This window comes from Anolis carolinensis, chromosome 4 (genome assembly GCF_035594765.1).
Source record: "Anolis carolinensis isolate JA03-04 chromosome 4, rAnoCar3.1.pri, whole genome shotgun sequence".
Classification (NCBI taxonomy): domain Eukaryota; kingdom Metazoa; phylum Chordata; class Lepidosauria; order Squamata; family Dactyloidae; genus Anolis; species Anolis carolinensis.
In genome coordinates, this window is record NC_085844.1 from 135,213,510 (window position 1) to 135,237,834 (window position 24,325).

General features: G+C 38.5%; 3 protein-coding genes across 9 annotated transcripts in view; all 3 read right to left on the minus strand.

The window, feature by feature from the left end:
• LOC100555853 (protocadherin beta-14) overlaps window positions 1-24,325 on the minus strand; it is a 154,872-nt gene that overhangs the window by 53,405 nt on the left and 77,142 nt on the right. Inside the window, exon 1 of one of the 7 annotated variants that reach the window (XR_010005737.1) lies at window positions 18,173-23,688. The exons of the other annotated variants lie outside the window; for them this stretch is intronic. The gene's annotated coding sequence lies outside the window, so the exon portion shown is untranslated. Of the gene's footprint in view, window positions 1-18,172; window positions 23,689-24,325 lie in introns of those variants that run through there. 7 annotated transcript variants of the gene reach the window in all.
• On the minus strand, window positions 1,936-15,468 carry LOC100555066 (protocadherin beta-16-like). Its single transcript, XM_062979508.1, is given in 2 exon segments — window positions 1,936-2,436; window positions 2,438-15,468. Coding segments are annotated over 2 exon segments (2,421 nt in total). The 5' UTR covers window positions 4,358-15,468.
• LOC134298597 (protocadherin beta-1-like) lies at window positions 16,705-18,200 on the minus strand. Its single transcript, XM_062979316.1, has one exon. The coding sequence runs from the start codon at window positions 18,198-18,200 to the stop codon at window positions 16,839-16,841; it is 1,362 nt and encodes a 453-aa protein (XP_062835386.1). The 3' UTR covers window positions 16,705-16,838.

Below are 24,325 nucleotides of genomic sequence, written 5' to 3' on the forward strand. Positions count from 1 at the left end.
ACTTTATGTCCTGTAGCCCTAAGAAAGCTCAGAGCATTCTTAAAGATCCATTTCATCCAGTATATTCTTTTTTAAAATTATTGCCATCTGGCAGATGGTACAGGGTGACAAAGACAAGGACAAACAGATGGTGTGATAGCTTTTATCCTAGAGCTGTAACTATATTGAACTCCATGGTTTCACATTGATGTGGCATTGGGGGCTGTGCGGTGGTGGTTAGACTGTGGAGGGATAGGTGTGTTGTTTTTGTGATATGTGCTGGGTAAAGCATTTAATTGTGTTGTACAATGTATAATGACAATAAAATTATTCTATTCTATTCTGGGGGGCCCTAAGAAACCCCACAGGCCAGTGGGAAGGAGTTTCAGCAGGGGTTTCCTAGTACTATATTCTGTATTCTCCCCTCCAAGAAACACTAGACCTACTTCTAAATGATTCACTCAGTTCCCATCCTAGAGTGTAATACTATTAGTCAATTGTATTAAAAGTTACAAACGACCTTATTAGATGGAGATGTAATTGGCAATATGCACCGGTTTGCCTTCCCTTTCACCACAGAGCCCACCAGCTCCCATCCCACTATGCACTGCATTTTCCAATGGGCTTGTGTGGTGAAAGGGAAAAGCAGCACATGTCGCCCCACAGACACATGGGAAGCTTGCAAACCAACACCATTTACAAATAAAGGTCAATGAAAGTGATGGAACATAAAGTATGTCCTCCTCCTCCTCCTCCTAACACTTTTCCTGCACAGGTTTAAGTGCCTAAATACAGATGTAAAAGAGCTTCATGCATGTTCATCTGCAGAAGGGCTGGGACAATGAAGATAGAAGAACTATAAGAATAAAAACTTGAATTTTCTTGCAGAGACAGGAATAATGAATAGTAGAAATGAATAATATGTAAACATCCTAATAAAAATACCAGGGTCTGGTATTTGAGCTAAAATAGTGTGTTGCTGTTATTTAAAAATCATTTTGTTGAAATGATTTTTTGAAAATCAAAATTGTGAATTAATTTAGTACTTTAATCATTAGTAACACATCTATCAGATATCGTTTTCCAGTAAAGTTTTACTTTAAAAAAAGGAAAACAGCCCTAATACATTCCAAAGTAACAAATAAAAGTAAAAAAAATAAATGAATCAATATCTAATACTATTGCTATGCAAAATTAAAATATTTGAAAATGTATTATGATAAATAATAATGGGTTAATTGTAAACTTTTTAATTAAATTGGCACATCATTTATTTCACGTATGTATCTAGTAGCCCTGATTTAATCAAATGTTTTATACAGATATTTGCACAGTATGTGTGCAATCTAAGGACCTTATCACATGGGGTATTGGATTTGCCAAGCATCATGGCAATTCTGTGGGGTCCTGGCGCGGGGCATGGAGAACCCATTGCTGACATTGCCTGACTCACCGCCAGCCCATCCCATGGGGTAAGCATCTGTCGTCCCCCCATGTGTCTAAATGCAACACAGGAAGCCTCCTGTGTTGACACTGCTGCAGCATGCACCATTTCCTCAACCCTTTCACTACAGAGCCCGACCAGAAATTGGTATGCGTCATGTAACGGGGTCCGTGGTGAAAGGGATGAGGAAGCAATGTATAACGGGCAAATAAGTCTGATGAGGTCCTAAGAGTCTAACACAATACTACAACTGGGACATAGACAGAAGTTTTTTTATCTCACACAACACACTGTGTGGCAAATTGTGATTTACACACAATGACAGCGGAAGCTCTGGGAGAATTGAACCAAATAATTAAAAAACTGCAGTTTCCAACATGTACTTGATACAGGCATTCTGTAGTCAAAATGGATTTCACCAAAGACAATAAGTGAGAAGGAAATATTACTGGTGACATTTTCCAGTGGCGTAGTATCTAATATAACACTGGATATTTTAGCCAAAAAAAAGGTTATCTCACCTGTTCCTTTGATTGAGTGTCTTCCAAATTTTCAGAAGAATCTTGGGACCCAGAACAGGTGTTGTGGTTCACAGGGAAGTTTTGATCCGCAACAGAAAACACAGGAATGAGAGGCCTGAGAAATCTGAACTCACTGCTCAGGGATCCATTCGTTAAACAAACATCATATTGATAATTCCTGGAAAGTGATCCACTTTGGGAATCAGTACAGTTCTCTGGAATAGCAGGCGGAAAGAGTGGAGGAGCAACAATAAAACTACTTCCGTGGTCTTTCTTGCACATCTTGATCCCAACAAAGGAAACAATGCAAAGGAGAAATACAAAAGACACTGATGCCAGGCAGATCACTAAATACATGGTCAAGGTTCCCTCATCTTCCGGGTCCTGCTGACGGACATCTACCACCTTTAGATAAGGATCAGAAAAGCCATCCACCAGAAGAATATTCAGCATTGCAGTGCTGGTCTGAGGAGGAACGCCATTGTCCTTGACTTGCAATAACAAGCCTCTGTCTGTTGGTATCTTTCTCAGTCAGTGGTCTTTTGGTTTTCACCTCTCCATTCTGGGCTCCTATGCTGAAAAGACCAGGGTCTGTGGCCTTCAGAATTTCATAGGAGAGCCAGGAATTCTGACCAGAATCTCCATCCACAGCCACCACTTTGGTGATCAAGTAGTCAGCCTCTGCCATTTTGGGGAGTAGTTCATTGCAGGGCGATGTGCTGTTTTGAAGGGGATACAGGAAGAAGGGAGCATTGTCGTTTTCATCTATGATAACAACTTGGACAGTCACATCTGTGCTTAGAGAAGGAATACCACTGTCAGCTGCTCTCACTGTAACTTTGAAATCTTTTTTCTGCTCGTAGTCCAGAGATCTGAGTGCATACATGTTTCCTGTTTCTGAGTTCATGGAGATGTAAGAGGCTACAAGATCATCACCAAACTGCTCAGGCAAAATTGAATAGACCAGTTTAGCATTTTGTCCCATATCCAGATCAACAGCATGAACTGCACCAATTAGCAGTCCTGGAATATTATTTTCCTGTATATGCATCTCAAACAAGGACTTTAAAAATACTGGTGGATTATCATTGACATCAGAAATCTGCACACTAAGAATGATTGTTGAAGTCAATCTAGGAGATCCCCAGTCTATGGCTGTGATAGTGATATTATATTCAGAGACTCTCTCTCTGTCCAGAGAACTTTGGATCAGAAGCTGGTAAAAATTATTTGTAGTACCTTTCAATACAAAAGGAAGATTCATATCCACAGAACAGAGAGTTTTGCCATTGTCTCCAGAGTCTTCATCTGTGATACTGAACAGAGCAACAAGTGTCTCTAAGGGGGAATCCTCTGGCAAAGGGCTATTGATGGAGATGACCGAGATTTCGGGAGCATTGTCATTCACATCTTCAACCTCTACCAGGACTTTGCAGTGTCCAGAAAGACCACCTCCATCTGTTGCTCTGATGTTCATTTCATACTTGGTTTCTTTTTCATAATCAACTTCTCCCAAAACACTAATTTCTCCCGTCATTTCATTCAAATGAAACAAATTATTTATTAGTTTAGAGACTCGATGGAAGGAATAGGTGATCTGAGCATTTGAACCAAAATCTAAATCTTTGGCTTCCATTCTGGAGATGATAGTATTGCGAGAACTATTTTCCTTTAGTCTTACTTTGTATTCAGGCTGCGTGAACTGAGGGGAATTATCATTGATATCTAAAACATTAATATTTATTTGAACTGTACCTGATCTCTGTGGCGCCCCACCATCCATGGCTGTAAGTGTCAGACACAAATGTGACTGACTTTCTCTGTCCAGTGGTCTCTCTAGAATGAGATCCACATACTTGCTTCCATCCATACTGTTTTCCACACCTAAATGGAAATGTTCATTGGGACTGAGAGTGTAGTTTTGGATGCTGTTTTCTCCCAGGTCCTCATCCTGGGCAGACTCCAAGGGAAATCTTGTACCTGGGGAAACATTTTCAGGAATTTCTAGCTGAAATTCATTTTTAGAGAATTTGGGAGCATTATCATTTACATCTTCCACCTTCATTTCAATACTGTAGATCTTCAGAGGGTTTTGGAGCACAATTTGAGAGAGTAATAAACAAGGTTCAGTCTGTCCACACAAAATCTCTCGATCTATTTTGTCATTTATGAGCAGATTCCCAGACTGGGTGTCAAATTGAAAGTACTGCCCAGAGCTTTTGGACACTAGCTGAGCTCGGCGAGCAGAGAGTTCTCCAACTCCCAGTTTCAGATCCTTCAGCACATTTGCCACCAGAGACCCCCTTTTCTTCTCTTCAGGCACAGAATAATGTATAGAAACACACAGTACTTTAGTCACAGAGAACAAGAACAAAAGATACAGACCTTGCTTGTGTCTGAAGCAATCTTCCATGGTTCAGAAAAGTCTTTTCCCTTTTCTTTTCAGTTTCTGATCCTAATATAAAGTTTTGGACTATTATCCACCAAATAATAGAAAATTAATTTTGTTCTGCTAATTGGAGCAGTCAACTGAATGTTATCTTTCCAACAGAGGCAAAAGCTGTTCATCTCACTTCATACACTGTTCTTTCTGCCCACAGTCTCCTGTGAATTTCTTAATAGGGGAAAATTATCAACTTTCAGTCTATGTTGCCACCGTGTGGCTGAATGCAGCTACAATCACAAAGATTTTATATATTTGTTTCCATAAATAGTTGTTCAGTATACAATAACCATACCTCAGGATAGTTAGGTTATTTTTTTATCCTTAGCCCATAACAGACCATGTCTTACTAGAAATTCCTGAAGAAAATTCTTGAAAAGTTTATGAAAATTGCTGCCAGGGATGATGTTTAAGTGAGAAGTTTTTCATTCCAACCTTCTTCCCTTACATGTATTTTGAACTTTTTGATTTCAAGATCCTGTTAAGAATGGCAGTTTTTGCACTTGAATGGTTAGTCATGCACAAGAGAAATCAGAACATCCATTACACTATGCAACAAAATTTGAAACATTTTCTGTTCCTGGTTTGAAATGTTATTTCCTGTTTATTTATGCAGTGGTTACTTTGAAACTTTGTTTTGAGGCTGCCACAAACTATGTTGAATTGGTTGAGACTCTATGAGATATTCATTTAAAAACTATAGCAGAATGTACTGCAGGATGTCCTGCAAAAACTAAGCTTCTGCAGTTTATTAAACTTTTTCCATGTTTTATGATAAAACCAACTAGGAAATGACATTTATAACTCAGGAACAAAAATCCTGTTACATAGTGTTATTTGAGTTCCTTTTCTTTTAGAAATGTCTTCAACCACAAAATAAGAAAGCAGGTTATCCTATACTAGTTTTGTATATTTGCTATGATTCCTTTGCAAAATTCTTATAGTTCTCTTCGTAAACTCTGGGTCCCAACTCCAAATGGGATGTTGGGGTCGTGAAAAAATGGCATCAGTAAAAGGTTTTTTGAACACTACATATTTACAAGAATCGGTTAGTAGGAATGTGCAATATTTACAATGAATTCTGCAAAAAATGTTTCAGCTGTACTCTATTAAAAAAATCAGCCTGTTTAGCACACCTTGCAAATGCTGATTTATCATTGGTAAATGTTTGATTTGTATACCTATTTTATATACCTCTATACCCAGGGTCACATAAAAAAAAAATCTTAGGTGGAAAAGGGATCATAAATGAAAAAAGTTTTAAAAACCCTGCTCCAAAAGAGCAAATTATACCTGATTGTCTCTTCTGTGTTATACAGTAGCTCATTACTACTTATCATCATAAACAGAACATTTTTCTGTAATCATCACTTGCCATGTTTATTTCACAATATACTCTTTCAAACTTCATCAAAAAAACCTTTTCATTCTCTAATTCATACATGTGCATATTTCTCTCAGAACTTTAGATTATGGGTGGGATGTTTTTTAATTACTAACATTAAAATGTAACTGCTGTTGAATATTAAAAAAATTTATGTACTTGGTAAAGTTGACACACTTTAGGAAATAGAAAAACCTTCAGAGGGGACATTTATCTCTTTCTTGTACAGTCAGAGTGTACAATATTTAAATAGAACATTAGTCACAACTGGATTACCCTCAGATTTAGGCAAGTTAACTATATCACCTGAAAGAACCACCAAGCTATTAATTAGATCTATCAATTAATTAATTAATCTGCTGCGGTGGCACAACAGGTTAAACCACTAAGCTGCAGAACTTGTTGACCGGAAGGTAGGCAGTTAGAATTTGTGGGACGGAGTGAGCTCCCGTTGTTAACCTCAGCTTCTGCCAACCTAACAGCTCAAAAACATGCAAATGTGAGTAGATCAACAGGCACCATTTCAGTGAGAAGGTAATGGAACTCCATACAGTCATGCTGGCCACATGACCCAGGAGGTGTCTACGGACAACACCGGCTCTTTGGCTTAGAAATGGAGATGAGCACCACCACCCAGAGTCAGACTCGACTAGACTTAATGTCAAGGGGAAACATTTAACTTTATTTATCAATTCTGACAAAGAATATTCCAGTCTTGAAATAAACAATAAAATATCATCAATATATAACACTGACTTATATTCATGTGTCCTATGTGTGAACACAGAGATTGCCAGATTTTGCCCAATTTCATACACTAAAGGCTCCAAATACAAACAAAATATCAAAAACGAAAGAAGGCAGCCCTGTCATGTTTCCTTCTTTATAAGAAAAAACAGAAACCATCTCATTTGTAATCATTATCCTTCAAAAGATGTAAAGTGTCTAGTGTAAATTCATTCTGAACCTTTGAATGGAAACTTCAGTCTCTTCATGTTCTTAAAAATATACTGCCAATTAATTCTTTCGAAAGCTTTGTTAGCATTAAGTGAAATAATAGCCAGATGAGTGAAAACTATTCCTGAATTAGATTTTTTTTTTTAAAAAAACTAATTCAATAAGCCTCAAATTCTTCTCTAACACAAGCAATACCTACATAGGATGATTGGATTCTAAATGTTTTGTAGCCTATTTGCCAATACTACGCCTAATATTTTAGCATCAACATTTAGGAACATCAGAAATAAAAGTTTCCTAAAAGAACATTGGAAAAGAGCCTGATTCAAATATATTTTGGTACAAACAGAACAATCTGCAAACCTATCGGTATTAGTATGTTTTATAACACAGGAAAGCCATCTGGCCCTGGGGATTTTCTGCTTCTAGTGTATTCGATAATTGTTTTAATCTCACCTATTCACATGGTATCTCTCAGACATTTCCTTTCAATTGTTGATCCAATTATACAAAGCTGAACTACAGAGAAAGGGTTTTTAGTTTAGATCATTAGATCCTTAGTTTTTGCATGCAACGTTGAACCCATTTTTGGTATTCAGATTGAGATTTTTCAGTACAATGCAAAGATTAGTCTGCCAACCTTTAATCACTGAAATGAAATCAGAGTGTTTCCCTTAGTCATATATCCAAAATTTCACTTGATCAAAGGTGATTTAAATTTCCTATTGTTCCAGCACACATAGCTGATAAATGGTTTTCATATAATCTCAATCAAATTCTCTTTTATTTCTCCTCTTTCTAATCACACTTTGTATTTTAATTTTTAAATAAAACTATGGTATATATTCTGTTTAACCAATTCTGTAATGATAAATTCCCTCTTTCCCCCCATATTTTGACTATCTCCATCCTTGCAATGCTTACCAGGAAAACCAAAAGGTCTTTATTCAGCAGTCTCATTTTTATCTTCAAATACGGAGATAAGCAGTAATGCCCCTCTAAAGTGGACCTTTTGTCCTATTCAGCTTAATAAAAATAAAATAGAGGAAAATAAACTGAATTTAAATTGGGAAAGCCTACCTTAGAATATCAGTATTAGCTCAAATTAGAGAGAATACACTGAAAACTATCCCTAAATGACATTTTTATTCCAACAATTTCTCCTTTAGATGACAATAGGATGTTCAAATCATATTTGACCTATTGTAGTATAGAAGGGTGAAAAAGTTATTTACAATCTATGGCAACTTTAAGTTGACCCTATCACAGAGATTTCTTGGCAAGTTCTGTTCAAAAGAGGTTTGCCATTGCCATCCTCTGAGGTTGAAAGAGTTATCTGCCGAAGGTCACATAATCAAAGGTAATAGATGTCAAGTTACTTATGATTTCATCACATGCAATAAAATCAGCATTTCAACACACTTAAGAAACAACAGATGGTGCCCTTCATATGATGCAAGCTTCAAATGTGGGGTAGAGATATCTTGCTGTTTCCAAAGAGTGGATTTTCCTAATGTTTTCTAAGTTGGTTGGCAAGTGGCTTATTCTTCCATTCCCTATATAGAGATGTGTAAAAATGCTCAATTCAGCATGTTTTTGTAATTCTGCCTCACTCATTTGTAAATATGATGACATCACTATGGAGGGAGGAGCCAAGAAGGGCAGTAATAATTCCTTTCTTCTGCCATTACCATTTGGGGCTGAGGAGGTATAGCAAACATTCAAAGATATTCAAAACATTCAGGAGAATATCAAAGCATGCAAATCCTAAGCTTGTCTCTGAGCTCCCTCTTTCAACATCCCCCCCTCTCTTCCTGTGTTATCTCCCTTCTTGTAAAAGTCCTTCTGAACTCTTACCTACTATTGTCATAATTGCCTCTCTGAAATTCCTACTGTGCTATCAGGTTTTGTTTTGCCTATCAAAAGGCTAGCAGAGAGATATATAAGACAGCTAAAGCTTCATTTCTCGCCTCCCTCCTGTTCTCAATTCTGCAACATAAGAATAATCCCTCTATATATGTTGTTGTGAGTTTTTTGGGCTGTAAATTGAACTCTCAAGATTACAAAAACAGAAGGTTTTTTTCACAAAAAAACCAAAAAAACAAGAGAGGGACAGTGTGAGGAAACCATGTGATGGCAAATCAAACAGATAAATCCTAAAGAAAGCAGAGAAGGAGAAGGGGGTGATGGGGATAGGGAAATCATCAACTTAATTTCCAAACAGGGCTTTGCAAAGCTTAAAGAAAAACGAGCCATCCTAGACGCTTTACATATCCCATGTGATGAAATCCTAAGATATTTGCAGGAGATAGGAGAATCCATATTTGATCTATATGAATTAAGCTTCAAGGATAAAACAATATAAGAAATCATCAATTCAGAAGCAAACTAAAGGAATTATCTATGTCAATAACAGTGTGAATCACAAAAAAGATCCTTTTGAATAAAAGTGGCAAGAATTTGTTTTGCAAAATTTTCATTTATATAAATCTTTAGCTGATTCATTTACTTGTGATGAATACATAATGCATATGCTATAGGTTATAACTAGGGGGGGGGGGGGGGACGACGTCATATGTGGTTTAAGACAAGAAGATGTAGTGCTTAGAAATGTTTAGAACACAACAGCCATATAGACCAGAATCTGTGGCCCAGCACTACAGTAATGATCTTTATTATTATCAGAACCTTGGAAAAGATGTTTTCAATGATATTCTATCTGCCAAAGAAACCCTTTTATTAGATAGAACCCCTCTTTAAATACAGTATTGATGTTGTTTAGTGCTTTCTTTTTTCCACTGTGCCACCTGCTAGACTGTCAGTCTGAAAGCCAGTTAGCAAATAAATGGTCATAGCTGCTTCCTCTTCTCTTCAAAATTCCTGTCCTATTTCCAAGACATAAAAAGTGGTCTAAAGAATTAGCTAGTACTTAATATCACTTAGAAGAGCATTCCTAATAGACGAAAGTCAAACAATCCAAGGGCACATCTACATTGACTGCTTAGATTAGTGTGCAAAGCAATCAGCCCCAAGGTAGCTAAACCCTGCACAGGGATGAGCCATATTAATCCAAGGCAAAACTGCTTAGCACAGTTTTCCCCAGATTAAACTAACTCAGGAAAAAAACCCAAATCCTGAAGCAGGAGTTGGGTTTTCCCCTGAGTTAATGACAGTCCAAGCAGCTATCTTGGGCCTGGGAACACAGTTGACTGTCTTTTTCCATTCCCTCTCCTCCATGTTGCTGCTGTCTCCAGCCACAACTCAACCACTAACCATACAAAGTGGAGTTCTGGCAGCCTTTCAGCAGGCATTATGCTAAGGAGGCTGGGGGAAGGAGCGAGCTCTGTATTTGAATCCCTGCCCAGAACCATGTGGGGACTCCCTGCTGCCTCGAAGGTGGCTTAGAGATTCCTGTTTGGGCCACCATGGGACAGCAACTTTAGTTTGGGATGATGGATCAGATACGTGTTATTCATTTGTGTAGAAGGACCCCAATAAGAGTAGCCAAGAAGGATAACAAAATGCAAAGAAGAAAATAAATTAAGACACACAAATCTGAGAATGCAGCTCCATTGTGATCATTATCAGGAAGACTACTGAGCTGTAGTCTTGAAAAAGGACCTAAAAGAAAATCCTTTTTCATCTCTCTTAATGAAGACCCCACCCGCACCGCATTCTGTTGAATATAAAAATAGCTAACATTTGTCAAGGAAATTTACACAAAAAGTTGATTCAATTGAACTTCTATTGTGCAGATGACCTATGTTCCAGTATAACAAAAGTAACATCCACATCCACACAAACGCAATCACACTGGATTCTGTTACGGGTTTGTTGAAAAACAAACTGCGTGTAGTCCTGACCAGACTTATCCAGTCCTTTGGTGTATCCACAATGAGCAAAAAAAAACAAGCCACGAAAATGGAAGAGAAAATCAAAAATTTACTCTTAAGTAGCAGAGTCAAAAATCACAATAAAACTTCCAGCAACTCACATAACGTTCCTTGCATTAAACTCACGCATCTTCATAGTAGGCTCTTAGCAAGTATTCAGTAAGTCCCCAAAAGACATTACAAACATTTCCCAGATATACCCCATTCAGGGAGTGGCTCAAGCCTGTTAGCCCTGATTGTTCCAATTACTCAACCATGAGTTGTAATTGACCAGGTGTTTTTCTCTTAACACACACATACACAAGTAGTGATCCCACAGAAACTTAGTTAAATACATGCATATACAGTAATAGATTCTTACCCATTCATGGAGTACTACATTTTTAAAATGTTTGGACCCAATGTTGGACTAGTAGATACTACTTTCGCTATGGAAGGTACTATGAAACCTATATAGGAGCTTTAATAGTTTGCAGCATCAACATCTATGTGCATTTATATCAAGGCAACTATGAGCTGCTTTGCATTTTAACAGGATGATTACTGAATCAACAGTTTTCCATTGATTTTGGTGATTAATCTGATGTATGTGTTTCAACAGTTTCTAAAATGATGGATGAGCAATGACAGCAGTGCTGGCCAAAGAAATGCCTTAAAGAAGGCCTTTAAAGAAGGAAGAAGCTAAACTGAGAAAGAATAAGAAACTTGGATAGGACCACAATTTAATACATCCAGTTCTCCATGGTCCCTGGAAAAGTGGAACACCTGTGAATATATTAACCCCCCCAAACCCCAACAAAGAAAATCATATTTAACATGCTTGCATACTCTAGGGATCTCATTATACAGACAAGCAATGCCCACCATTTGTTCCATTTCACATGCCCTGCCTCCTTTCCCCATAACATTGGAGGAACAGAATGAGGCACTTGACGCTCTCTCTCTGTACCCATCAGATGGGGAAGGGCAACAACGTGCGTTGCTCTTTCCTATTTCCCCCATCAAATAGGCGAAATAGGTGAAAATACAGGTAGCTCCATTAGGAGCTATTTGAAAAACACCTCTCCATAGTGGGCAAGGAACCATCTTGGAACACTTCCTCACCACTTCAGGGATTAATGGGGCAGGGCCAAGCAAGCATTATCAGATGCCTCTCGGCAGGCCCTGCCCTCAAAGTGTTGCAAGAGGCCAATTTGCCCCAGTGTGATAAGGTCCTAGGAATCAAATAAAAAATAAAAACAAAGGGGAAAAGGAATAAAAGAGGAGGACCTGTGTTTTGCAGGTCCTCCTCTCTTATTATGGGTAAACTGGGGGGGGGGGGGGGGGAGGCAGACTAAGATGGCTGAACTCTTATCTTTGTTTTCTTCTGTTTTCCCCAGAAGCAGAACCAACAGGGCAAAACACAGATCCAAATGCTTGCAGGCACATACAAGGAATTTATGCCCCTTATTTTCTGTGTTTTTCTCATTAGGGATGAAGTTTCTGAGGTTAAAATGATAGTCCTCTGCCAGTGCCACCCAGTAATGGCACTTGTGTGTAGTGGGAAGGATAAAATTGGGAAATAGTAGCAGAGGATGGAGGGTCACAGATCTAGAATGCAGTGCAGACCCTGTACTTGGGAATCACCAATGAAGAAGATGACAGAAGAGGAGGTGGAATGGTCCTGGTGGTGACCTCCAAGGCCCAGTTAGCAATTGAGGGAGGGAGGTAAGGATTGGTTCCAGCTTCACTCTACGTGTTGTTCCCCTCCCCCAGTGGATCTAGTTTAAAGTGCGCCGGATGAGGTTTGTGAGTCTGGAAAACATCTTTTTGCACACAGACTCACAAACCTCATCAGGCGCACTTTAAACTAGATCCACTGGGGGAGGGGAACAACAGCCTGGCAAACACTATATTACCCACGACCACAGGGAACCGCCAAAAGGCTAAATGGAGGGCTCACAAAGCAAGGACCAATTACCGAGAGCACAATAATCCCAAATAAACAGCTTGGGGGAAGGTCACAGGGGTTTCATGTCTTTACACTAATGCACAGAGCATGGGAAATAAGCAAGAGGAGCTCCAACTTTTAGCACAGTACCACACATACAACGTCATAGGCATCACTGAAACCTGGTGGGATGACTCCCATCACTGGAATGTAGCCATCGAGGGCTATAACCTCTTTCACAGAAATAGAACAAAGGGGAGAGGAGGGGGAGTAGCTTTGTATGTCAAAAACAGTTAAGTTGCAGAAGAAAAGACTGTAATCCGGGAAACCAGCTTGAAAGAATTTGGATAAGAATCAAGGGAACCGGGACTCAAAAAGATCTCATCGTGGGTGTATACTACAGACCCCCGAGTCAGGATGAAGGACTTGATGAAGCCTTTTGTCAACAGCTGACCAAACAGGCACAAAGAAGAGATGTAGTAGTCATGGGAGATTTCAACTATCCAGATATCTGATGGAAAACAAACTCGGCCAAAAGCACAAAGTCCAACAAATTCCTCACTTGCCTTGCAGACAATTTTATGGTCCAGAAGGTAGAAGAGGCAACAGGGGGATCGGCAACTCTTGATCTAATCTTAACAAATGTGGAAGACCTGATCAATACAGTCAAAGTGGTCGGATCCTTAGGGGCAAGTGACCATGTGCTCCTGCAGTTTGTGATACAAAGGAAGGCTGAAACTAAGACAAGTCAAACACACATTCTGGACTTTAAGAGAGCTAACTTCCAAAAAATGAAGGAAATACTGAGCAGCATTCCATGGACGCCAATATTAAAAGACAAGGGAGTTAAGGATGGATGGGAGTTTTTAAAAAGTGAAATACTCAAGGCGCAAATGCAAACAGTGCCAACAAAGAAAAAAAAGATTACAAGTGCGAAGAAGCCAGAATGGATGTCCGAAGAACTTCTAACCGGGCTAAGATTCAAAAGAGACATGCACAAGAAGTGGAAAAGGGGAGAAATCACCAAAGAAGAATTCAAATGTATAGCCAACTCCTGTAGGGAAAAGGTTCGCAAGGCTAAAGCGCAAAATGAGCTCAGGCTTGCCAGGGACATTAAAAACAACCAAAAAGGCTTTTTTGCTTACGTTGGTAGAAAAAGGAAGAAAAAAGAGGCGATAGGGCCACTGCAAGGAGAAGATGGGGTGATGGCGACAGGGGATAGGGAAAAGGCAGAACTGCTTAATGCCTTCTGTGCCTCGGTCTTCTCACAAAAAGAAAGCCATCTCCAACCTAAGCAACATGAAATGGACGAAGGATTAGTGGAAATCCAACCCCAAATAGGGAAACAAGTTGTCCAGGAACACCTGGCCACTCTAAGCGAATTCAAGTCGCCAGAGCCAGATCAACTACATCCAAGAGTACTGAAGGAACTAGCTGAAGTTATTTCAGAACCACTGGCAATCATATTTGAGAGTTCTTGGAGAACGGGAGAAGTCCCAGAAGATTGGAGGAGGGCAAATGTGGTCCCTATCTTCAAGAAGGGAAAAAAGAACGACCCAAACAATTACCGTCCGGTCAGCCTCACGTCGATACCAGGCAAGATTCTGGAAAAAATCATTAAGGAAGTGGTCTGCAAACACTTAGAAACAAATGCAGTCATTGCTAATAGTCAAAACGGATTTACCAAAAACAAGTCATGCCAGACTAATCTGATCTCTTTTTTCGATAGAGTTACGAGTTGGGTCGATACAGGGAATGCTGTGGATGTAGCGTACCTAGCTTTCAGTAAGGCCTTTGACAAAGTCCCCCATGACCTTCTGGCAAACAAACTAGTAGAATGTGGGCTAGACAAAACTACAGTTAGATGGATCTGTAATTGGCTAAGCAAACGAACCCAAAGGGTGCTGACCAATGTGTCGTCTTCATCATGGAAAGAAGTCACGAGTGGAGTGCCGCAGGGTTCTGTCCTGGGCCCAGTTCTGTTTAACATCTTTATTAACGGTTTAGATGAAGGGTTAGCTAACACTCCAGAAGAAAGGAGCAGAATTCAAAACGATCTTAACAGACTAGAGGGATGGGCCGAAACTAACAAAATGAAGTTCAACAGGGACAAATGCAAGATACTTCACTTCGGCAGAAAAATGGAATGCAAAAATACAGAATGGGGGATGCCTGGCTAGACAGCAGTACGTGTGAAAAAGATCTTGGAGTCCTTGTGGACAACAAGTTAAACATGAGCCAGCAATGTGATGCAGCTGCTAAGAAAGCCAACGGGATTCTGGCCTGCATAAATAGGGGTATAGTGTCTAGATCCAGGGAAGTCATGCTACCCCTCTATTCTGCCTTGGTCAGACCACACCTGGAATACTGCGTCCAATTCTGGGCAGCACAGTTGAAGGGAGATGTTGACAAGCTGGAAAGCGTCCAGAGGAGGGCAACTAAAATGAGCAAAGGTCTGGAGAACAAGCCCTATGAGGAGCAGCTGAAAGAACTGGGCATGTTTAGCCTGCAGAAAAGAAGGCTGAGAGGAGACATGATAGCCATGTACAAATATGTGAGGGGAAGTCATAGGGAGGAGGGAGCAAGCTTGTTTTCTGCTGCCCTGCAGACTAGGACACGGAACAATGGCTTCAAACTACAGGAAAGGAGATTCTACCTGAACATCAGGAAGAACTTCCTCACTGTGAGGGCTGTTCGGCAGTGGAAATCTCTCTCCCGGACTGTGGTGGAGGCTCCTTCTTTGGAGGCTTTTAAACAGAGGCTGGATGGCCATCTGTCGGGGGTGCTTTGAACGAGATTTCCTGCTTCTTGGCAGGGGGTTGGACTTGATGGCCCATGAGGTCTCTTCCAACTCTACTATTCTATGATTCTATGATTCTACTTTACTTTTTTTAGAGGGACATACATGCCTTTTAACATATTGATGGTTTCTCTCACTCACAAGGTTTGCAGTTCCTATGTAGAGCCACAGCAGGATTGGCACCAAACAAACTACAGTTTGTGAAATTGAAACAAAGGAAGTAGAGAGCCAGCTGTAGAGGGGAAACTCAATTTCCCATGTTCATTTAACAGCAGCCAGAAAAATTTTAAAAACATCTGCTAATGCCATCAAAAATATTTTATTTTTAAGATATTAACTGGGAAGAAAGAAAATATCAAACATGACTAGAGAAAAAGTGACTTTCAATGGCATGATTACCAGATATTCATCCCTTTTTGAAAAAATAAAATAGAAAACCATTTTCTCACCTGCTCACTTGCTTTATTGTCATCCAAACACTCAGGAAGGTCTTGGGAAACAGAAGAGCTATTGTGGTTCACAGGTATGTTTGGATCCGCCACAGAAAAAACAGGAATGAGAGGCCGAAGAAATCTGAACTCACTGCTCAGGGATCCATTCGTTAAACAAACATCATACGGAAAATTCCTGGAAAGTGATCCACTCTGAGAATCAGTACAGTTCTCTGGAATAGCAGGCGGGAAGTGAGGAGGAGCAACAATAAAACTGCTTCCATGGTCTTTCTTGCACATTTTGATCCCAACAAAGGAAACAATGCAAAGGAGAAATACAAAAGAGACAGTTGCCAAGCAGATCACCAAATACATCGTCAATGTTCCCTCATCTTCAGGGTCCTGTTGACGGACATCCACCACCTTCAAGTAAGGATCAGAAAAGCCATCCACCAAAAGAATATTGAGCATTGCAGTGCTGGTCTGAGGAGGGACACCATTGTCTCTGACTGCAATAACAAGCCTCTGTTTGCTGGCATCCCTCTCAGTCAGTGGTCTCCTGGTTTTCACCTCTCCATTCTGGGCTCCTATGCTAAAAAGACCAGGGTCTGTGGCCTTCAGGAGTTCATAGGAGAGCCAAGAGTTCTGACCTGAATCTCCATCCACAGCCACTACTTTGGTGATCAGATAACCGGCCTCCGCCATCTTAGGAAGTAGCTCATTGCAGGGGGATGTGCTGTTCTGAAGGGGGTAGCATTGTCATTTTCATCTGTGACAATGACATGAACAATTACATCTGAGCTCATGGGCGGATTACCACTGTCGGTTGTTTTCACTGTAACTTTGAAATCTTTAATTTTCTCATAGTCCATAGATCGAAGGGCATACATGTTTCCTGTTTCAGAGTTGATGGAGACATAAGAGGCCACAGGGCCACCACCAATGTTCCCAGGTAAAAGGGAGTAGGACAGTTTGGCATTCTGCTCTGTGTCCAGATCAACAGCTTGAACTGAGCCAATGAGCAGTCCTGGAATATTATTTTCTTGTACCTGCATTTCAAAAAAAAGACTTTTCAAATACTGGAGGGTTGTCATTGACATCTGAGATCTGCACATGAATAATTCTTGTTGAGGTGAGCCTAGGAGACCCACGATCCATTGCTGTGATGGTGACATTATAGTCTTGCACTTTCTCTCTGTCCAGGGAACTTTGGATCACAAGTTGGTAAAAATGATTTGTAGTAAACTTTAATACAAATGGTAGATTCATATCCACAGAGCAAAGAATTTGACCATTCTCTCCAGAGTCTTGGTCTTTGACACTAAAGAGGACAACAAGTGTCTCAAGTGTAGAATCCTCTGGCAAAGGGCTGTTGATCGATATTACTGAGACTTCTGGAGCATTGTCATTCACATCCTCAATTTCCACCAGGACCTTGCAGTGCCCCGAAAGTCCTCCCCCATCTGTTGCTTGAATAGTCATTTCATAATTGGTTTCTTTTTCATAATCAATTTCTCCCAAAACAGTGATTTCTCCAGTCATTTCATTCAAATTAAACAGATTATGTATTTTTTTAGGCATTCGATGGAAGGAGTAGGTGATCTGAGCATTTGATCCAAAATCCAAATCTCTGGCTTCTACTCTAGACACCAAAGTATCCCTCGGACAGTTTTCCTTCAGTATTGCTTTGTACTCAGACTGAGTAAATTCAGGAAAGTTGTCGTTATTGTCCAGCACATTAACAATTATTTGAATTGTGCCTGTTCTCTGGGGTACTCCTCCATCAACAGCTGTAAGTGTTAACCCCAAATGTGGCTCTTTCTCTCTGTCCAGAGCTTTCTCCAGAATGAGAGTCACATATTTGCTTCCATCAGTATTGCTTTCCACACCAAGTTGGAAATGCTCATTGGGACTGAGGGTGTAGTTTTGGATGCTGTTTTCTCCCAGGTCCTCATCCTGGGCAGATTCCAAAGGAAATCTTGTATTTGGGGGGACATTCTCAGGAATTCCAAACTGGAAATCATTTTTGGAGAATTTGGGGGCATTGTCATTGACATCCTCAATCTTTATTTCAATAGTATGGATTGTCAGAGGGTTTTGGAGCACAATTTGAGAGACAAGTAAACAAGGTTCTGTCTGCCCACATAAAGCCTCTCTGTCTATTTTTTCACTTATGAGCAGATTCCCAGTGTGGGTGTCAAGGCGGAAATATTGCCTAGAGGTTTCAGACACCAGCTGGGCTCTGCGAGCAGAGAGCTCCTTGACTCCCAGTTGCAAATCCTTCAATACGTTAGCCACAAGAGAGCCAGTTTTCTTCTCTTCAGGCACAGAATAATGAATTGAGACACACAGTACATCAGTAACACAAAGGAATAGTAAAAAGCACAGACCTTGTTTGATCCTGAAGCAGTCTTCCATGCTTCACACTCTCACTCTCTTCTTTTTAAAATTTTCTTATCCAAATATAAAAATTTGTCACTCTTCACTCATTGAAGAAATTAGTTTAGATCTTTAAATTATAGTAGTCCACTGAACATATCACATAGACATGCAAGCTACCTTACACCAGTTTTGTCCACAGCTCCGGGTGAATTGCCTTCCACTTGAAAATTCTGTCTCTAGTTATGTATTTGCCTGTATTGCCACCTTGTGGCTAAATGCAGCTACAACCACCAGAACTCTGTTTCACTCACTGAAAAGTGACATAGTGTTCAATAACCTTAACTCAAAAGCTTATCTTAACTGTTTAACTATTATTCCCCAGAGCTGATTTGTACTAAAAAAAAAGTCTGAATAATCAAATAGGAGCACATGATATGATTTCAGCTGAAATAAACAAAGTCTTTGTCTATTACTTAGAAGACATACACACACTTGTAATTTCTTCTTAATCTGTAAGTCTCAACCTTAAAAAAAATCCAGTTTCCTAACTGACAGAGATAGAAAAATGATAGAGGGTCATTCTACACTTTACCAGGGAAAACCAAACAGGTTGCTTAGGGCATTCTTCTCAGGGTCTCGATCAACAGCTTGGATTGAACGAGTCAGCAGTTCTAGAATATTATATTCCTGTAACTGCACATTGTAGAAATATGTTTCAAACTCTTGAAGGCTTTCACTGACTGCAGGAATCTGAAAGATAATAATTCTTATTGAGGTGAACCAGGGAAATTCCCTTTCCATGGCTATGGTGATGGTGTTATACTCATGTGCCCTTGTCCAGAGCTGCTGGGTCACAAGCTGGTAGTAATTGTTCTTGATGACACTTAATACAAAGGGCAGGCCTGTCTGTAGTACAAGGCAATTCTGCTCTTATTTGCCAAGTCCCTTTCTGTGACAAAGAAGGATGCCACAGTATGTTTTTGTCACCTCCAGGGCTATCATTCTCACCTGCAACCTCTACAATTATTTTGTAATGAGTAGAGAAGCCTCCCCTATATATAACTCTCCTCCCATCAATCAGCGCTGTATCTTTAAGTTAACCAGTGTGCTTATTTATCTGAATTCAACATATATTACATATCTGCATTGAAATATTTTTTTTGCTATTTACTACAGCTATCGATGCCTTGAGACCAAGGTATCCAATGTGTTGGGTTGCTCAGAGACCAAGGTATCCAATGTATTCTTTTTTCATCAGTTTCCCTTTGCATAGAAATGTTCCAAACCAAGAAACTCATTGTTGGCCTCCAGAACATATTATTAAACTTCTTTTGAGGATCTCTTCACCATAAAATTGAAGAAGGCTGGGGACTGAGTATCAGTTCTGAATATTCTTTTTTTTTTTTAAATCTTATTTATATTTCATAGAATAACAATAAAAGTGGGGGAACATTTTGGTTATAGGAAAGTAGGAAATTGGGAAGGAGGATAGAAGGGAAGGGGAAGGAAGAACCCGAAAAGAAAGAAAAAAAAAAAAAGAGAAGACACACACACACATCTAGTTTGACTTCCATCCATATCTAAACCAGATTGTCTCTCAGGGGAGGTTTCTACCCCTGTAATAGTTTCCTTCCATTTCTGCATCTGCTTCTCTATAGTAAAGCTTTTCAAGTCCCGCGACCTATTCGTATTGTCAGCTTGTCTTTACATGTTTCGTAGTTACGGATATTATCCATCCGTATCTTATAATTAAAGTCTCAGTCTTTCTCACTATATACATGTTATCATTCTTCTTTGTTGTATATAAGTTAAGACTGGTTTCCAGTCCGTACTTCTCCTGGGTACTCCTTGATGTTTTGTTATTATATATGTTAGCCTATCCATATTTTTAATTTCCATTAGTTTAAGTAGCCATTGATCATCCTCCGGTATTTCCTCCTGTTTCCAGTACTTTGCATATATGATCCTTGCTGCCGTGGTCATGTAATTAATTAACAATTCCTCATTTTCTGTTAGCTTCAGTTCCGTAATTCCTAAGAGGAAGAATTCTGGTTTGAATTGGTGGTTAATTTTTAGAATCTTTTGCATATTTTCGTGGACAATTTTCCAATATTTTTTCGCCTTGTCACACGTCCACCACATGTGAAAGAATGTTCCTTCATGCTGCTTGCATTTCCAACAGGCGGTATTCATGTCTTTGTAGTAGTATCCTAGTTTCTGTGGCGTTATATACCATCTATAAAACATTTTGATCAAATTTTCTTTCAAATCGTATGAATACATTTGCTTCATTTTGCGATTCCACATAATTTCCCATTGCTCCATTCTAATTGTTCTTCCAAGATTTACCGCCCATTTTGTCATACATTCCTTGACTGTTTCTTCCTCAGTAGCCCATTCCAGTAACTGTCTATAGAGTTTTGTTATCACTTTTTTTTCCGAAGTCATTATTCTATCCCAGAATGTTTCTTTGTCCATAAAACCTTGTTTTCTATCTTTATTGAAAAATTCCTTTAATTGTCTATGCTGGAACCATGAGATATTTGTAAATTTTGCATTTATATCCTCTTGAGTTCTCATTTCTGGTTGTCCTCCCACCTGTACTATTATATCTTTGTAAAGGGGCCATTTCTCCGTACCTAATAGTCTCCTTTGGCATGCTTCGAGTGGCGAAATCCATAAAGGAGTCTTTGGATATATTCTTGCTTTATATTTATTCCAGATTTTTATTGCCGCTGATCTTATAAAGTGATTGCAAAAATTTTTTTCTAATTTTATTTTATCATACCACAAGTATGCATGCCACCCTGTACGTAGGTCATGGCCTTCTAAATTTATTATCGATTCTCTTTTTAGGGTAGTCCAATCCTTTACATATAAAAGGGCACAAGCTTCGTAATACAGTCTTAGGTCCGGCATACCCAGTCCCCCTCTCTTCGTTTCATCTATTAAATTTGTATGTTTTATTCTGGGTCTTTTCCCTTGCCACACGAATTTTGATAGTTCTTTTTTCCACTTTTGGAACAATGTCTGATTTCTAATTATTGGTAAATTTTGAAATAAGAATAACATTTTAGGGAGAATGTTCATTTTAATTACTGAAATTCTCCCCAGGAGAGAAAGTTTTAAGGTTTTCCAGTTTTCCAAATTTTCCTTTATTTCCGCCCATTTTTCTTCGTAGTTGTTCTTTAATAACTGTGAGTTTTTAGCTGTAATGTTGATTCCCAAATAATTAATTTTGTTTGTAATTTGTACGCCTGATATTTCCTTCAATTTTTCTTGTTCTTTTTTATTGATGTTTTTTGTTAGAATCATCGACTTCTTCTTATTTAACTTAAATCCTGCTACCAAGCCAAATTCATTTATTTTCTCAATCCATTTTTGGATATCTTCTGTAGGATTCTCAATTATAAAAATCAAATCGTCTGCAAATGCTCTTATTTTGTAGTGTACGTTTCTGATTTTAGTTCCTTTTAGATTCGAATCTTCTCTTATAACATTGAGTAAAATTTCTATCGCAAATATGAAGATGAGTGGGGACAGCGGACAGCCTTGTCGAGTACCTTTTTGTATCTTTATTGTCTTTGATTCTGAACCATTAATTAATATTTTTGCTGTTTGTTCTTTATATATTGCCTCTATTGCGTTTAAGAATTGGTAACCAATGTCTATTTCTTTCATTAAAATTTTGAAAAAGTCCCAATTGATATTATCGAAGGCCTTTTCTGCGTCAATTGCCATTAGGGCCATTTCTTTTTGACTATTCACTTCGTAATATTCTATTATATCAATTATTGTTCTCACATTATCTCTCAGATGTCTGTTTGGCAAGAACCCTGTTTGGTCCTCTTTAATCAAATCCATTAAAAATTTCTTCATTCTTTCTGATAATATACTTGTGAATATTTTGTAGTCAATGTTCAAAAGAGAGATAGGTCTATAATTTTTAACATTTACTGGATCAGAACCTTCTTTGTGTATAATAGTTATATTGGCTTCCTTCCATGTTTCCGGAACCTTTTCTTGATTTAGAATACCGTTCATTAGTTTTGTAAGATAAGGTATTAGCTCCTGCTCGAATGTTTTGTAATACACTGCTGTAAATCCGTCTGGACCTGGTGCCTTATTTGAATCCATTTTCCGAATTGCTATCTTTGTTTCTTGTTCATTTATTGGTTTATTTAAATTTTCTCTTTGTTTCTCAGAGATTTTTTGCAGATTTCTCTTATTCAGATATTTCATTATCTCTTCTTTCTTTATTTGATCGTTTTTGTATAGGTCCTTGTAAAATTTTTCGAATTGATTTATTATATCTTTATCTGTCCAATAACTTTTGCCCCCCTCCTCTATTTTAGAGATGTGTCGTTTTTGTTTTTTCCTTCCAATTTTCCTTGCAAGCCATTTATTTGGTTTATTTGCGTTTTGAAAATGGTCTTGTTTAATGTATTTTAACTTCTTAGCTAATTGGTCCAATTCTAAATTATCCTTTTGTACTTTCAGCATTTCTAATTTTCTTTTATATTCCTGTTGTTTGGGTGATTTTTTGAGTTTGTCTTCCATTTCTCTAATTAGTTCTTGGACTTTTTGAAGTTTTTGATTTTTTTGTTTGTTCATCCATGATTTTTGTCTAATAAAATGACCTCTCATGACCGCCTTACTGGCGTCCCAAATTGTTTGAATACTAGTCTCCCCTGTATCATTCATTTGGAAATATTCTTTAAGTAATTCTTTATTTCTATTAATATCCTCTTCAGATTTAAAAAGGACATCGTTTAGCTTCCATGTCCATATTCTTTTTGGGTCATTTATTATTAGTTTAATTGGACTGTGGTCTGAATGCGTTCTGGTAAGAATTTCTATTTTTGATATTTTAGTAGAAAGGCAGTTTGATGCCCAGACCATATCAATTCTTGACCATTCTTGATGCCTATTTGAGTAGAAAGTGAAGTCTCTTTCTTTTGAATGGTGAATTCTCCAAACATCTTGTAAATTAAATTCTTGTTTTAAATTTAGAAACCCCTTGGGAAGATGTCCCCCTCCTTTCTTCTTTTGGCCTTTTATCTCTCTAGTCTTATCCATTTCCAAATTCATGACGCCATTGAAGTCCCCCAAGATAATTAGATCTTCAAATTCCTGCTCCCAAATTTTTTCCCTTAAACTTTTAATAAATTGTGTTTTGGGGCCATTCGGGGCGTATATATTGCATATCAATATCTTTTTATTTTCAATCTGGGCAACTATTCCTACAAATCTCCCATCATTGTCTTTAAATGCTATATTCGCTGTTATTTTTTCTTTTACATAAATGACCACACCTCTTTTTTTCTCCAGTGATGAGGAGTAGAATTCTTTCCCCATATGTTTTTGAGTCAAATAAGCTACATGTCTCTGCGCTATATGTGTTTCTTGTAAAGCCACAATATCATAATTCCCTTTTTTAATATTATTGAAAACTTTATTTCTTTTATTGGGTGAATTTAAGCTGTTAATATTGTTTGAGTAGACTCTAATTTGGCTCTCCATCTTGAGTATTATTTTCCCTGTTCCTCCATCTCTTCCTCCTCATCGACATCTTCCAAGTCCGGGGTTTCCTTACCCTCAGGGAGGTCTCCCGTTTCTGGTGATTCTTCTCTGAGTCTCTTTTTATCTTTCTGCCCTTTCTTTACTATCGGGGTTACACCTTCCGCATCCTTTTTTAATCTTTTAAAGAAGTCTCTGGCTTTTTCTTCAGTCGTGAGCCAGAATTTCTCTTCTTTGTACGTTACCATTATGCCTTCTATCCGTTCCCATCTAAATTTAATTTGCCTTTTTTTCAATTCTTCTGTTAGAAACATATATTTCCTTCTTTTGATCAAGATCGAAGGTGGAATTTCCTTGAGGATTGCTATCTTTTTATCTTTGTAGAAAGTAGCTTGTTTGTTGTGTTCTTTTAGAATATTATCTCTGGTTATTTTCCTTGTAAATTGAACTATTACATCCCTTGCGACCTTGTTTCGTTTTGCAAAATTTGTAGATATCCTATATGTTCTATCTATCTCTTTATTCATGTCATCATACGTAGATTGTGTCAATTTTGTTGTTAGGTCTATAATTATTTCTCTTAGGTTTTCTTTGCTGTCCTCAACTATGTTTCTAAATCTCAACTGATATTCTAAATTTTT

Bases quoted from the DNA above. Each gene is read 5' to 3' on its own strand.
- LOC134298597 (XM_062979316.1), bottom strand. From the start codon at position 18,200: ATGGAAGACTGCTTCAGGATCAAACAAGGTCTGTGCTTTTTACTATTC.